The 13,723-nt window shown below is 39.2% G+C and overlaps 1 protein-coding gene across 3 annotated transcripts in view; it reads left to right on the top strand.

Moving 5' to 3' along the window:
- The first annotated feature begins 7,583 nt into the window (after positions 1-7,583).
- The window catches only part of LOC148533751 (cytochrome P450 2K1-like), a 29,052-nt gene continuing 22,912 nt past the window's right edge, over positions 7,584-13,723 (top strand). For 2 of the 3 annotated variants that reach the window (XM_088467336.1, XM_088467337.1), the window contains exons 1-3: positions 7,584-7,757; positions 8,560-8,722; positions 10,738-10,887. In XM_088467336.1, coding sequence (XP_088323462.1) covers positions 7,584-7,757; positions 8,560-8,722; positions 10,738-10,887 — 487 coding nt within the window. The remainder of the gene's footprint in view (positions 7,758-8,559; positions 8,723-10,737; positions 10,888-13,723) is intronic. The other variant, XM_088467338.1, reaches the window with a different exon arrangement.

Below are 13,723 nucleotides of genomic sequence, written 5' to 3' on the forward strand. Positions count from 1 at the left end.
GGTGTCGATATTTTGACGCCTATCATAAATCCCTAGACTGCATTCTGCTGTCGGGATTGTGACTGGCGGTCTTGTGGCCGTGGTCACATATCTACATCCCGTTATTAGATGCCATACTTTCCCTACATTGCTATTAGATGACAGACTTTCCCTACATTGTTATTAGATGCCAAACTTTTCCTACATTGTTATTAGTTGCCATACTTTCCCTACATTGTTATTAGATGCCATACTTCCCTATATTGTTATTATAGGCCAGACTTTCCCTACATTGTTATGAGATGCCAGACTTTCCCTACATTGTTAATATATGCCAGACTTTCCCTACATTGTTATTAGATGCCATACTTTCCCTACATTGTTATTAGATGCCAGACTTCCCTACATTGTTGCTAGATGCCAGACTTTCCCTACATTGTTATTAGATGCCAGACTTTCCTACATTGTTATTAGATGCCATACTTTCCCTACATTGTTATTAAATGCCATGCTTCCCCTACATTATTATTAGATGCCAGACTTTCCCTACATTGTTATTAGATGCCATACTTTCCCTACATTGTTATTATATGCCAGACTTTCCCTACATTGTTATTAGATGCCAGACTTTCCTTACATTGTTATTAGATGCCATACTTTCCCTACATTGTTATTATACGCCAGACTTTCCCTACATTGTTATTAGATGCCAGACTTTCCCTACATTGTTATTAGATGCCAGACTTTCATACATTGTTATTAGATGCCATACTTTCCCTACATTGGTATTAGTTGCCATACTTTCCCTACATTGTTATTATACGCCATACTTTCCCTACATTGTTATTAGTTGCCATACTTTCCCTACATTGTTATTATATGCCATACTTCCCCTACTTTGTTAATATATGCCCTACTTTCCTACATTGTTATTAGATGCCATACTTTCCCTACATTGTTATTAGATGCCAGACTTCCCTACATTGTTATTAGATGCCATACTTTCCCTACATTGTTATTAGATGCCAGACTTTCATACATTGTTATTAGATGCCATACTTTCCCTACATTGGTATTAGTTGCCATACTTTCCCTACATTGTTATTATATGCCATACTTCCCCTACATTGTTAATATACGCCATACTTTCCTACATTGTTATTAGATGCCATACTTTCCCTACATTGTTATTAGATGCCAGACTTCCCTACATTGTTATTAGTTGCCATACTTTCCCTACATCGTTATTATACCCATACTTTCCCTACATTGTTATTAGTTGTCATACTTTCCCTACATTGTTAATATACGCCATACTTTCCTACATTGTTATTAGATGCCATACTTTCCCTTCATTGTTATTAGATGCCAGACTTCCCTACATTGTTATTAGATGCCATACTTTCCCTACATTGTTATTAGATGCCATACTTTCCCTACATTGATATTATACACCATACTTTCCCTACTTATTAGATACTAGACTTTCTCTACATTGTTATTAGATGCCAGACTTTCCCTACATTATTATAAGTTGCCATACTTTCCCCACATTGTTATTAGTTGCCATACTTTCCCTACATTGTTATTATACGCCATACTTTCCCTATATTGTTATTAGATGCCATACTTTCCTACATTGTTATTAGATGCCAGACTTCCCTACATTGTTATTAGATGCCATACTTTCCCTACATTGTTATTAGATGCCATACTTTCCCTAAATTGTTATTAGATGCCAGACTTTCCCTACATTGATATTAGATACCAGACTTTCGCTACATTGCTATTAGATGCCAGATTTTCCTTTTTGTTTATATGTGTCTAATGTGAGGAGGAGTCAGCTGGAATTTATATAGCCCTCTGACAGTGTTTAAAGCAGACACACAACCCTGCAGGAGGACAGGAGAGAGAAGCAACACTTTGTGTAATATCCTCTGTACTAACAGTAAGAAACCAAGTTATGAGTATTTCCATACTGTAGAACATTTTGCCTTAGCTTAGCCTTATGCCTTATATACTGTGACATGTCAGCGTGTGACTTATTACAGACATTTCAATGTTACCATACAGAATTCACCTGTATATACCGATAGCTACAGTATTTACTTACTAAACTATTTTCTGAAATTAGTATACTGTATTGTATCTTCTAATACATGTTAATGTATATCTGGATGCCATCTTGTGTATTGAACACCTGTCTCTGTTGGGTTTGATATCTAATATACCAAAATGGAGAATACTGTAGTTTATATTTTATGTTAGCGTTATCGTTTTGTGTCGGTGTGTATCACCCACTGAATGACTGCAGGGTTGCTTGTCATGTATTATTTTGTAGTACTGAGACATGGGGGGTCATGTTATATATGTGGATGTATACAGTATGTGCTTATAAACGTACTTAGAGAAATGATGCATATACTGTAGAAATGTAATGAAATTAATATGTTCAATCAGATGCATCTCAAGGAGCACTAAGTTCAAAACCAGTACAATCTTACAAAGTGTACGTCAGATAACATTAGTGTATATACATATGCAATAATGTACCACAATATTGTACAGATAATGTAAAGATGTGGCTGAACATTGTTAGTGGATAATACAGTCACCAGTGATATGACAATAACTGGTGCATGGTGTGTGGGGGACACGGGCCCCTATACTTGTTACTTGCTGCGAGAGTCGCCATTTATAGAGCAAGCAGCAAAGACTCTGGGATTGTATCATAGACTTTTGCAATCCTCTACACATGTTCCATCTTTCTGAAGACATCACTGGAAAGATGTCACAGAGGGCAACAGGTACGAGGGGGGGGACCACTATATATGGACCTATCTTTTAAAAGTGCCTCTGAAAATTGTGTCCCCCTAATTGTACATAGAGTATCATGTACACAAGAGAGAATAATGCTTTGACAATGAGCTTGAGTCAGAGATTTTCGAAAATGCCCAGCTGCTGAGTCTTTGAGCCTGGTTTATAGTTTTACATAAACCCGACATTAAAGAATCTGGGCATGCACAGGACTTGTACTGCGCAAGTGCAGATCTTCTTCTTCTCGCTCGCAGTGCCCAGATGCCGCAGAATGATTGAATTGTTGCGCCCATTTGGAGGCGGCATCTGGCAGCGTCCCAGAAAACGGCAGCGTGTCAGCAACGTTTTCTGTGTATGCTGAAGCCAGTGGCTGCATCCTTGTGTGCAGCTTCAGCTATGTGAAACCACTGGCAACAACTCCACTTCTAAAAACCAGCACCTTAGTAAATATACCCCCAAAAGTACTGTATATACCCCCAAAAGTCAACATGATTACAACATATTAAAACATATGACATATCCTATATAAACCAGTTTATTTCACAATCAGAGTTTAGTTCTTGTCAATGGATTTTGCCCAAATTATAAATTAATTTAAATTTCCCAAGTTGAGCCTCAATGTTTCTATCATGCCATTGTGGTCTTATAGCTTCAAATCCTTTGAATCTTTTAATATGACTTTTTGAACTTCCATTATTTTTTTTTTAATGTAATGACAGGGACTATATCTGAAGACTTTTTTCAATGTAGTATGCAGTATATGTTCAGATAATCTAACTTTTAAAGATCCGAAAGTCCTACCAACATAATTTAAACAACATATGCTTTATATTACACATTTAGTACATCATATTTTGGCATTGGTTACAAATTCATTAAATTTATTGTTTATATAAAAATCCAAAAGTTTGTTATTATTTTTACATTATACTGTTTAACAAATTTTACACCCCCCCCCCATATCTGTTAAAAACTTTTGTTTGAACACTATTTTTAATAAAGGGATCATCCAATTAACTTTTAGCTATTTTATTTTTCTAACATGGATCTCTTGATATACAAATTATGGATTTTCAGGAAGTCGGTTTGAAAGGATTGGGTCTTTAAGCAGATAGCCCAATGTTTGTAAATAATTATTTAAATGTTTTGTTGTTGTTATTTTCCATATCTTGTTACCATTACTCATTGGAAATTGTTAGAATTACATTTTCTAATTTCTTAAATGTTATTTTTTTTGCATTTTGCACGAGTTTTGGCTTATATCAGATTTCTGTTGAAGGTCTCACTCTTACCTTTTTCATAGATCTCAAGCTCAGTACATTTTCTTTAGATTATTTTGAATTTGCCCAGCTGAATAGTGCTGAGCCAGTTCATAGGAGTGGGTGGACCTGGTCTGCTAGTATTGTTTCATTGACTATGTTTTCTTTTTTTCTATTTTACATTTTTTTGCAAAAACCTTAATCAAAAATTCAATTCAAAATAAATCTGAAATTCAACATGGAATCCACAGAAATTATTTTTTAGACAATTTATGTAAAATGGAATAATCTACAAAGTTTTTCCCAAAAAATGGATTGTAACAAATATATCCTATTCCTATCTGATAGTAAATACCAAGTGGCTGACTCAGCAATATTTAGCTGGTCCAATTTATTCTCAGTAACTGTCAAATCTAAATGATGTCAGGATTAGTCAGTTAGTAGTAGAGATGTGCAGGTTCAGTTCCAAGAGAATCAACAACAACCAAATTTAGGGGTTCCAAGTCAAACTGAGTCCGAGTTCTGAACCACTTTGGGGTTCCGAGTAGAGATGTGCACTGACCCTCGTGTTTTGGTTTTGGATCTGAATCTCCCCTAGTTTCGGATCTGGATTGGTTTTGCCAAAACCTCACCTACGTGTTTTTTCTTAAAAAATCATAAAAACAGCTAAAATCACATAAAATTGGCCTTTTTTTGTTCCTACAGTATTATTAACCTCAATAACATTTATATCCACTCGTTTCCAGTAAATTTTGACCACCTCACAACTCATAATATTGATTTTTTCATCTAGTTTAGGCCCAAAATTTGCGCCAAGATAGCTGGCTGACTGCAACAGTGGGCGGCACAAACACATGGCAGTTCAACTTAATACATGGCACATCAGGAAACACTTTTATTATTCAAGAGAGGCCTGAGGGAGTTGGACTATGTATGTAGTTGAAGGCAGGGAAGGGACAGGGAGGGTTGATTGGTAGTAAATTTAATTTTGCTTTTTTATTCCGGAGAAAATTTATGAAAGGGGAGGGGAGGAGACATTTACATTAAAAAAATGTGATATATTCACATCAGTCCTTGCCACAGAAGAATCCTTGAGCATGGCTACTGCTGCTGCTGGGAGTTGATTTTCTCAACCCAGAAGGGGACCAGGAAGACCAGGAAGAGTGCTTTCCAAAAACAAATAAACAATTGACTTTAATAATCATTTGCACACCTTCTATAAAGGCATTTTCCAACCTTTACAGGGACATAAAAAACATAGGCCCTTATTCAGAGCCGTACGCTCTGAGCAGAGCGCACGCTCTGAATGAGGGCTGGGCTCCATTTTCATGGAGCGTCCTCCTGGACGCTCGTATAGCTGTGGGTCACCACCCACAGGCTATACGAGCGTGCATTGTGATGGTCGCGATGGACGAGACCATCGCGACCATTGAATTTGCGAGCCGGAGCCTGCGGTTGAGGTTTTCAACCGCAAGCTCCAGAGTGATTTTGGCTCTATCAGAGCCAAAATCACTCCCACTGACATCACTACTGATGTCAGTGGGCCGGCTTCTAACGGGAGGCGTTCCCGTGGGAACGCCCCAGTCAGGGAGGCACGCCCCCGGCACGCCCACCAAAGGGGGCGTGCTGTCAATCAACATTGACAGCACGCCCCCTTTGATCGGACACAACGAGCGAAGGACTTTCCTTCGCTCGTCGCGTCTGGCGCATGCGCACGACGGAGCTCCCTCCGTCGTGCGCATGCTCAGTCCATAACATTGACCCACTTGCGAGCGGACAGCCGCTCGCGAGTGGGTCTGAATCAGGCCCATAGTTAGTTAGTGGCCTCAAAGTGTCACTTAACCAGCACAGATATGTGGACAAGCATAAGATCTATGATTGAAGGCAGGGGTAGCCAAACCTGGTCCTCCATAGCTAGCAACAGTATGTTTTCCAGGTCTCCTCACAGAATCACAACTATAAAAATTAACTCCACCTGGGGATCTTTCTAAATGTTTTGGTGAGTAATGAATACACCTGTGCACCAGCTAGGTCATCGTGAGCTTTCGAGGACCGCAGTTGGCTACCCCTGATTTAAGGCCTTACATTGTATCTTTCTTGGACAACATTGAAATCACAATTAAAAAGTCACAATGGAAGACTGCAGTGTGGAGAAACTTTCTTCACAGTCAGGAGAGGACTCAGAGAACATGAAAAAATATGCTCTAGGTGCTGAACATCAAGGGATTTCTCCAACATGTTCTGCAGTGTGGAAAAGTTTCATTCACATGTTTTCTATAAAGTAGTTTAATTGTATGGCTTAAACATCCACCTTTGCCAGGAATTACCAAAGATTATCACAAGCAAAGGATTCATCTGTCCAGAATCTGTCTGGGAATTCATGGATCGTATCTTTCCTGAATGCACTAAGACATCCTGTGATTCTGTGTTCTGTAGCCGACTTTATTCCTACCTGAATCGCAAACTGAAATACGATAGTGAGCACAGACAACATGGAGGCCTTTGTTATTCCTCTGCCTGCATGCCAACCAATACCTCCCAGACTACACCCACAGAGGGGACCAGGTCTTGATAATGACCATCCCCATCTGTTGCTAGACCTTCTTCGTCCAAACCATCCATCCTTAACTTCCTGTCCAAAAAGGGTGATCAGGGTACAGAAAGAGGAGCTAGATGTCCCCAATGACATTTTTTTCATTTATAATAGATGATGTGGAGAGATAAGAGCTTTAGATGTTGAATCTTGGAACAGGGGCTCCCACCTATTTGGCTTCCCTCCAGAGAATAGAGCTCTGTTCCTCAGGAAGTGTCTATGCCTGAGCTGATAGGTAGTCTCTGTCTGTTGGTAACCACCCTTCAGGAGATGGCAACCCAAAATAACAACAACTATAATAATAATATGTCCACTGATAACCAGCCTGATCCCTTAACAGCAACATACCCCATATGGTCAACTCATAACATGGCACCCAGTTTGCAGCCTCTTCCTTATGACACTAATCCAGTCGCCATGGTTGATCAATCAGCCATGTGTGGTCCACCCAATTTTTGTCCTTCTACATTCTAGCATCATAATAACACACTATAACACACTAGACTTATAATCTTTGCTTTTGTTTACGTTTCTGAATAGAACAGTTTTAGAATTTAGGATGTCCACTCTATATAGGTTTGTAAATAAATACAGCCTTTAGTTTTTTAGAGCATATAACTTTATAAGCTGTTAGGATAACATTTCTGCTATGTTTAAGATTAAAAGAAAAAAACAATTTTTTGTAACCCAATAATGTAAAAAAAAGTTTTCATTGCAATATTCATGCAGCCCCTTGACAGACAGCAGCTCAGATCCCTCACAAAAATTTTACTTGCATTGAGGTCCATCCACAATCTTCCAGCTTCCATTACTTGTCTCTTGTGGCAAGACCAGATGGAGGGCAGAAGAAAGAACTTTGTGTACAGGTTGTATTCTATGTAGGCTTCTCTATTAATCTACCCATGTTTTATCTTTCTTTTACAGAAGACTTTGCCATGGACCCTATCACAATTCTTCTGTCCGCTGTGGTCATCCTATTTTTGACCTATGTTTTTAACAATCAGAAACACGACAAAGACAAGACTTTCCCCCCGGGACCAAGGCCTTTGCCGATTATCGGAAATATGCACGTGATTGACATGGCAAAGCCCCATAATACATTTTTAGAGGTAATACAGCACCACTGCTAAAACTTTACTAAGTCATACCGGCCTACAATAAAAATGTCTCTCTCTCTCTCTCTCTTATATATATATAATTTTATTTTTTTAACTCCTACACTTGTCCAGAAAGATCTCGGAGACTATTTAAAAATAGAAAAAATCAAAGTGGGAGTTTCCCCATATTCTTTGTGATTGGCAAATTGGGAAGACATTTGCCTGTATTTACTAAACTGCACTATAAATGGTCAGCCACCAGCTGTGTAGGAGACTGCAAATGCTGAATGGTCATTTACACTTAGGGCCTGATTCAGTTGCGGATGGATTTGCTATCGCAGCTGCTAACATGTTAGCGGCACATGCGATTGCACTAATATGGTAATTTAGCAGGAGGCGTCCTTCCTCCTGCTTGCATTACTGATCCGAGCTACATAAGATCATATGAGATACCATCGGCCGGCTAGGTTATTCATGGTGGTAAAACAAGCCGGCCACCGCAGATGCATAAAAGAGGCATGGAAAGCTCTGTCAACCGATGGACTTGCCCACTTTTCCGTTGCGGCCAGGAGCACCACATGATATTCGGCAGCCTCGTGGCCATTCCCGGAGGGTAGGCAAGTGTGGTTTTAGAATACTACAGTAATACCTTAATGGAGATTGTTCTGTATTGTATTCTTGAGAATAGAAATTGCTGCTTCCATGCATGGTAGTCCCAAAAGTATGACTTCCAACTGTAGCTCAATGATTACTGTCAAAATGTAACGCTCAATATCGCCCAAATTAATTCGACTATTGCTTACTATATTTACAGATGGCTAAGAAGTACGGCCCAGTATTCAGCGTCCAGCTGGGCATGACAAAGACGGTCATCCTATGTGGTTACGATGCTATCAAAGACGCTCTAATCAACCACGCTGAGGAATTCTCTGACAGACCGTACACTCCAATCTTTTCTAAAAGAATGAAGGATAATGGTAACTTTTTGAATTATTTAAAAGTAAAAATAATACACAGATGGAGAACTCTTGAGATTTGTACGTTCAACTGTGCTCAGCCTTTGCTGGTTATAGCAGAGACATCGGGCCCGATTGAGAGTTGCCCATTCTAGGTGCAAAGATCCATCTGAAATCAGTTGGTTCTCTGTGTACAATCAATTCCATAAACACTCTCACGACACACGCTCAACATACTTATCCCATGTGAAAATGCCCAGTTGATGCCCAGTTACAGCTATTCAGCGAGTGGAGATGCAGCTCAGTTCCATGCAACTCTGAATGCACGTACAGCAGATCTGTTTGGCTGGGAGATCTGCGCAGTGCGACAAATTGCAGGTGCACAGCTTTGCGTAGATCATGTACATGTTGGGGCCTGCATACAGCACTTTGAGCAATTACCGGCAATTCCGAGTGGTACTAATCTCAGTTGTATTTCCACTTGTGACTGAGTAGGTGTAAATGGATAACTATGGGGTGTTTGTATGTAGGTTTACTTTGCCGTATGCGTGTTGTGGGCATGTTGATAGAACTGCGCATTTATTTCTGAACACAGAAAGTGGTCGCAATCGCAGCCACTGTACACGCAGCTCTGTAGCAGGCCCTTTGGGGTCTATTTACTAAGCTTTGGATGGTGATAAAGTGAATGGAGATAAAGTACCAACCAACCAGCACCTAACTGCTATTTTCCAAAAACAGCCTGTGACATGACAGTTAGGAACTGATTGGTCGGTACTTTATCTCCGTTCGCTTTATCTCCATCCAAGGCTTTGTTTTTTACAATAAGATCTTGTAATATTTTGGTCACATATGATGAAATATAATTTAAGACTAATATAAATGCTGGAATAAGTATAATACAAGAGACTTTCTCTCACCACTGTACATGTATACGTTCATCTATATGAAACCTGGGATAAGAGAAGGTGGTTTCAGCTGAGAGTAGGTGATGGACTGACGGAGAGCTGACACTTTACGGCTAGAGATGAGCAGTTCAGTTTTTGAGAAAATCGAAACACACCCAAACGTAGGGGTTCCGAGACTAACCGAGTCCTGACTGGGGTCATCTCGGAGTTCAGAACTCAAATTTAAAACCTCGTGATTTCAGGTTCTGTGAGGTGGTCAAAATTGAAATGACTGGAAATGAATGTTATTGATGTTAATATTATGGGAACAAAACAGGTCCAAGTTACATGATGTTAGCTGTTTTTATAAATTTTTAAAAAATCCAAAATCCCAAACCAAAAACATCCAAAATACTTGTAGGTGGTTTTGATAAATCCAAAACCTTTGGGGTTGTTTTTGGCAAAAACAAAAACAAAACTGGTTTCCACGCACACCTCTACTTACTGTACTAAACTTACTGACTTTGGACCTGATTCAGAGATCTGAGTGTGGAGCTGATTCTTGCAAGCAAACTCTGAAAGCGCTCAGATTTCGAAGCTGAAAATTAGGCGGCATCATTGGGCCCCTAATAATGAATGGGGTCTTTACAAAAAAGCATGCTGAAACTACCATTTATACATGTGTAACTGGCACTTAATTGATGATGAATAGTCCCCCAAGAGGTACCGGGAAAAGACTTGTCAGCTGGGCGGGATGGGGAGTGAGATGCCATGAATCGTGTCATCACGGCCCCGCCCCATGATACGTGTGCCACGATTTCCTGCTTTGTCTAGCTCAGATGGGGCCGCAATGATGTATTTCATAGTGAATCACATTACTATGAACCATTGCCCCACCCACTTTTGCAAGTAAGTGCAGGAGGCTGCCATGTTGCGGGAGAAGTGCCCACTTTTTTGGGAGATTCTCCCCCTATAGTAATTCAGGAGTCTCCTAGAGATTCGGGGAGAGTGGTCAATTATATACTGTACACCGGGGTATGAGGGATTTTTTATTCTTGGTGAGGCTCACATACTGTATCAGAAGAAATATTTTATCTGCAGAACTAATGTGTACTATAAATCAGCACAGTGACCAGTATTCACTCTGTTCAGGTATTGTCTTTGCTAATGGTGAGAACTGGAAAGCGATGAGACGATTTGCGCTTTCAACATTACGAGACTTCGGAATGGGGAAGAAAGGAATAGAAAACACGATTATTGAGGAGGCTGAATGTTTAACAAAGACCTTTACATCCTATGGAGGTGAGTGTGTACTTTGTAATATCCACAGGGACAGAGGCTGGAAATTAGCAATGTAATTATGTTATATACAAGTACATACAATATTCCTATCCATTTGTATACTCTTCCCAATCTTACATGAAAATTAAACAGGATAGAGTCTGGCAGGAAGAGTCAGCACCTGCCAATGAGAACAGGAGTATGTAATACAAAATCTGACTGGTTACTTTAATCTAGATGGAAGGTCCACCCAAGAAGGCCAGTGTGTGCCACCATAAGGGGCATTGCCAAGTCACAGAAGGAGGCATACAAAGTACCAGACCGTACACCAACCCCCCTATCCTTCACATTCTTTTTGGAAATGCAGTGCAAATATTTGCATACAAATATCTAAATGTGTTAGTTGACAGAAGGTTGATTAGCTGGATCCAACAGCTCAGTCTGCATCAGGAGACAGAATTGTATCAGATGACGTAAGAAGTGCGCTATTGCGCAACCTCCATATTGTTCCATATTGGGAAGTATCTTTTACTTTGCCAAAATGGCCACCGCTTGGTCTTCTGTGCATGCGTGGTGCCATTTTGTCACTGTATAAGAGCCCCACAGTAGAATACAGAAGTGTTCCACATAGCTCTAGTGAGACCCTGATATTTATAGCTCTAAAACCTGCAAAATGGCACAGGCACTTGTTGATACTTGCACTGCTGCCCACATACAATCACCGGCTAGCAGGGCCGTAACTAGGGTAGTGCGGCCAGGGCCATAGCACAGGCCACCGCAGGGCAGGGGTCGCTGTTTGGGCCTGTCAATTTTCCTGTTTATTATCATTCTCACTTGTAGCTTCCTCTTCTTTTATCCCAGCATCTCCTGACCTCCCCTATCTCTTCCCTGGCCCTTCCCCATGAGGCCATGGCCCTTTTTTAGGTGCAGAATCTTATGTCCCTATTTAAAAATTTGGTGGGCGCCAAAGCGCTCTCTGGCACAGGCCACCAAAAAGTCTTGTTACGGCTCTGCCGGCTAGTGGCCTGTATACTGTGCTCTATACAGGACTGTTTCAAAAAGTGACTACCAGTGGTCGAGCTAGTGTGTGGTGGGCCCAGGTGCAATAATATATTAGGGTCTCTTTGTGCGCTGAAGGTGTTTACCCAATAAAGGGTGTGGCCTTGTGGGGAAGGGGGCATGGCTTTGTGGTGCACAGTGTATCAGTATTACTCATGTACAATGCAAACTAGTCTTTAATCAAATCAGGATAATCCTGATTTGATTGAAGACAATATATATAGCAGTGGGGCAGCACTCCAAGCACTAGCGCCGGGCTTCTTAATTGCATATTTTTTTGCCGAAAGTTATTCTAAGTCGCAATGATATGCGACTAATAAATATATATCCAAAAAGAATAGTTAAAGGAAAAGCCTGAGGAGAATATATGTCATACCTCTTCTACTGTCCCTTGTCAAATAAATTTCAAACAAGGGATGAGAGAGAAGTAAACATAGAACCCCAGGGAAACAACAGTTAAAAGCGCCTGGATATATATTTATTGAGACATTAACAAGGTTCTTATTTATCAACTGTTATTATTAGGGCATTCAGGCCCATAATGTTTGAGGATTAAATTTTTAATTCACTGTATATGGTTCATTTACATTAATTATTTATGAATGACTTGCTAGCACTCAAACACTTCAATGACTTTTTTAGGTAGTTAATATATTATGTGTTGTTTATAAGCATTGATTATGGGTTACTGATTATCACAAGCACGTTGCACTTTAATTTGTGTTTACATAAGAACTCTTATATGGAAGAACTTTTTTGAAGTAATTACTTCCAATCAAGGACACTTGTCACTGAATCTTTCCAATCATTTATCCACGCGACTACTAGATCATTAATATGCAGATACATTAAATCTGTCGCTCTGAGTATTGATCCAGACTTTCCTGTTAGGTATCCTATTCAAGTTAACATCATTAGTTGCCAGAGTATATTTGAATAGTCGCATTTATATGACTTCATTTATTTTTCTTTGTTCTATTTATTTAATAACGACCACTGTAATAACTTAACACTTTAATTAGAAGTATATTTATTCATGTATGTTTGTGAATCGATCTATTTGTGGTGTACAGGCATCAATTTTTGTGATATCAATTATTGTGGGCACGTTACACTTTCATCACCAATGTGTTCACTTATGATATCTCATATGGAATGATTAAATTGGGACAACAACCCTAATTATCTTTCTACTTAGTACCTCGTCCAAGTAAGCACTACGATTTGTGAGGGTGTACGTCTGTACACTTAGATCTAAACGCGGCTGTATTTTTTCTTTCTTTGTGTGTTTAAACCAATCATTGGTAGAGCAATAACTTAGCTCACACATGTTACATTTGAAGAAGGTGGGTTTGTATCTCAAATTTCCTAGCAATAATACGCACTAGGAATTGGGTACTTATATTTTCGCCAAGATCTTTTCTCATATGTATGAATTATTGATTTTATATGTATTCTGAAATGTTTATTTATTTTCTATGAATTATTGATATCATATGCATTCTAAAATGTTTATTTATTTTTGAGATTTTAGACACTCAGATGTGCATCTATTCACATATTCTCTGTGTCTTCTTTTTTTACATTTACTAGTAAAAGTTAAGTATTATTTTCTAAATTATTTATCCTTTTCATTTGTCTCATTCAAATTGTTTCAAGAGTGCACCAGTAGACTTTCTTTGTTCTTGTTGCTTCTTCGCATAATTATTTATTTGTGATTTCTACAAATTTGTCTGGTAGCACCACCAACCATAGTATAAGTCTTATTACAATTTATTCTAGTTAAGACTCCAATGTT

Source organism: Taudactylus pleione, unplaced genomic scaffold, assembly GCF_031769625.1.
Source record: "Taudactylus pleione unplaced genomic scaffold, aTauple2 ptg000070l, whole genome shotgun sequence".
NCBI classification, from domain to species: Eukaryota; Metazoa; Chordata; class Amphibia; order Anura; family Myobatrachidae; genus Taudactylus; species Taudactylus pleione.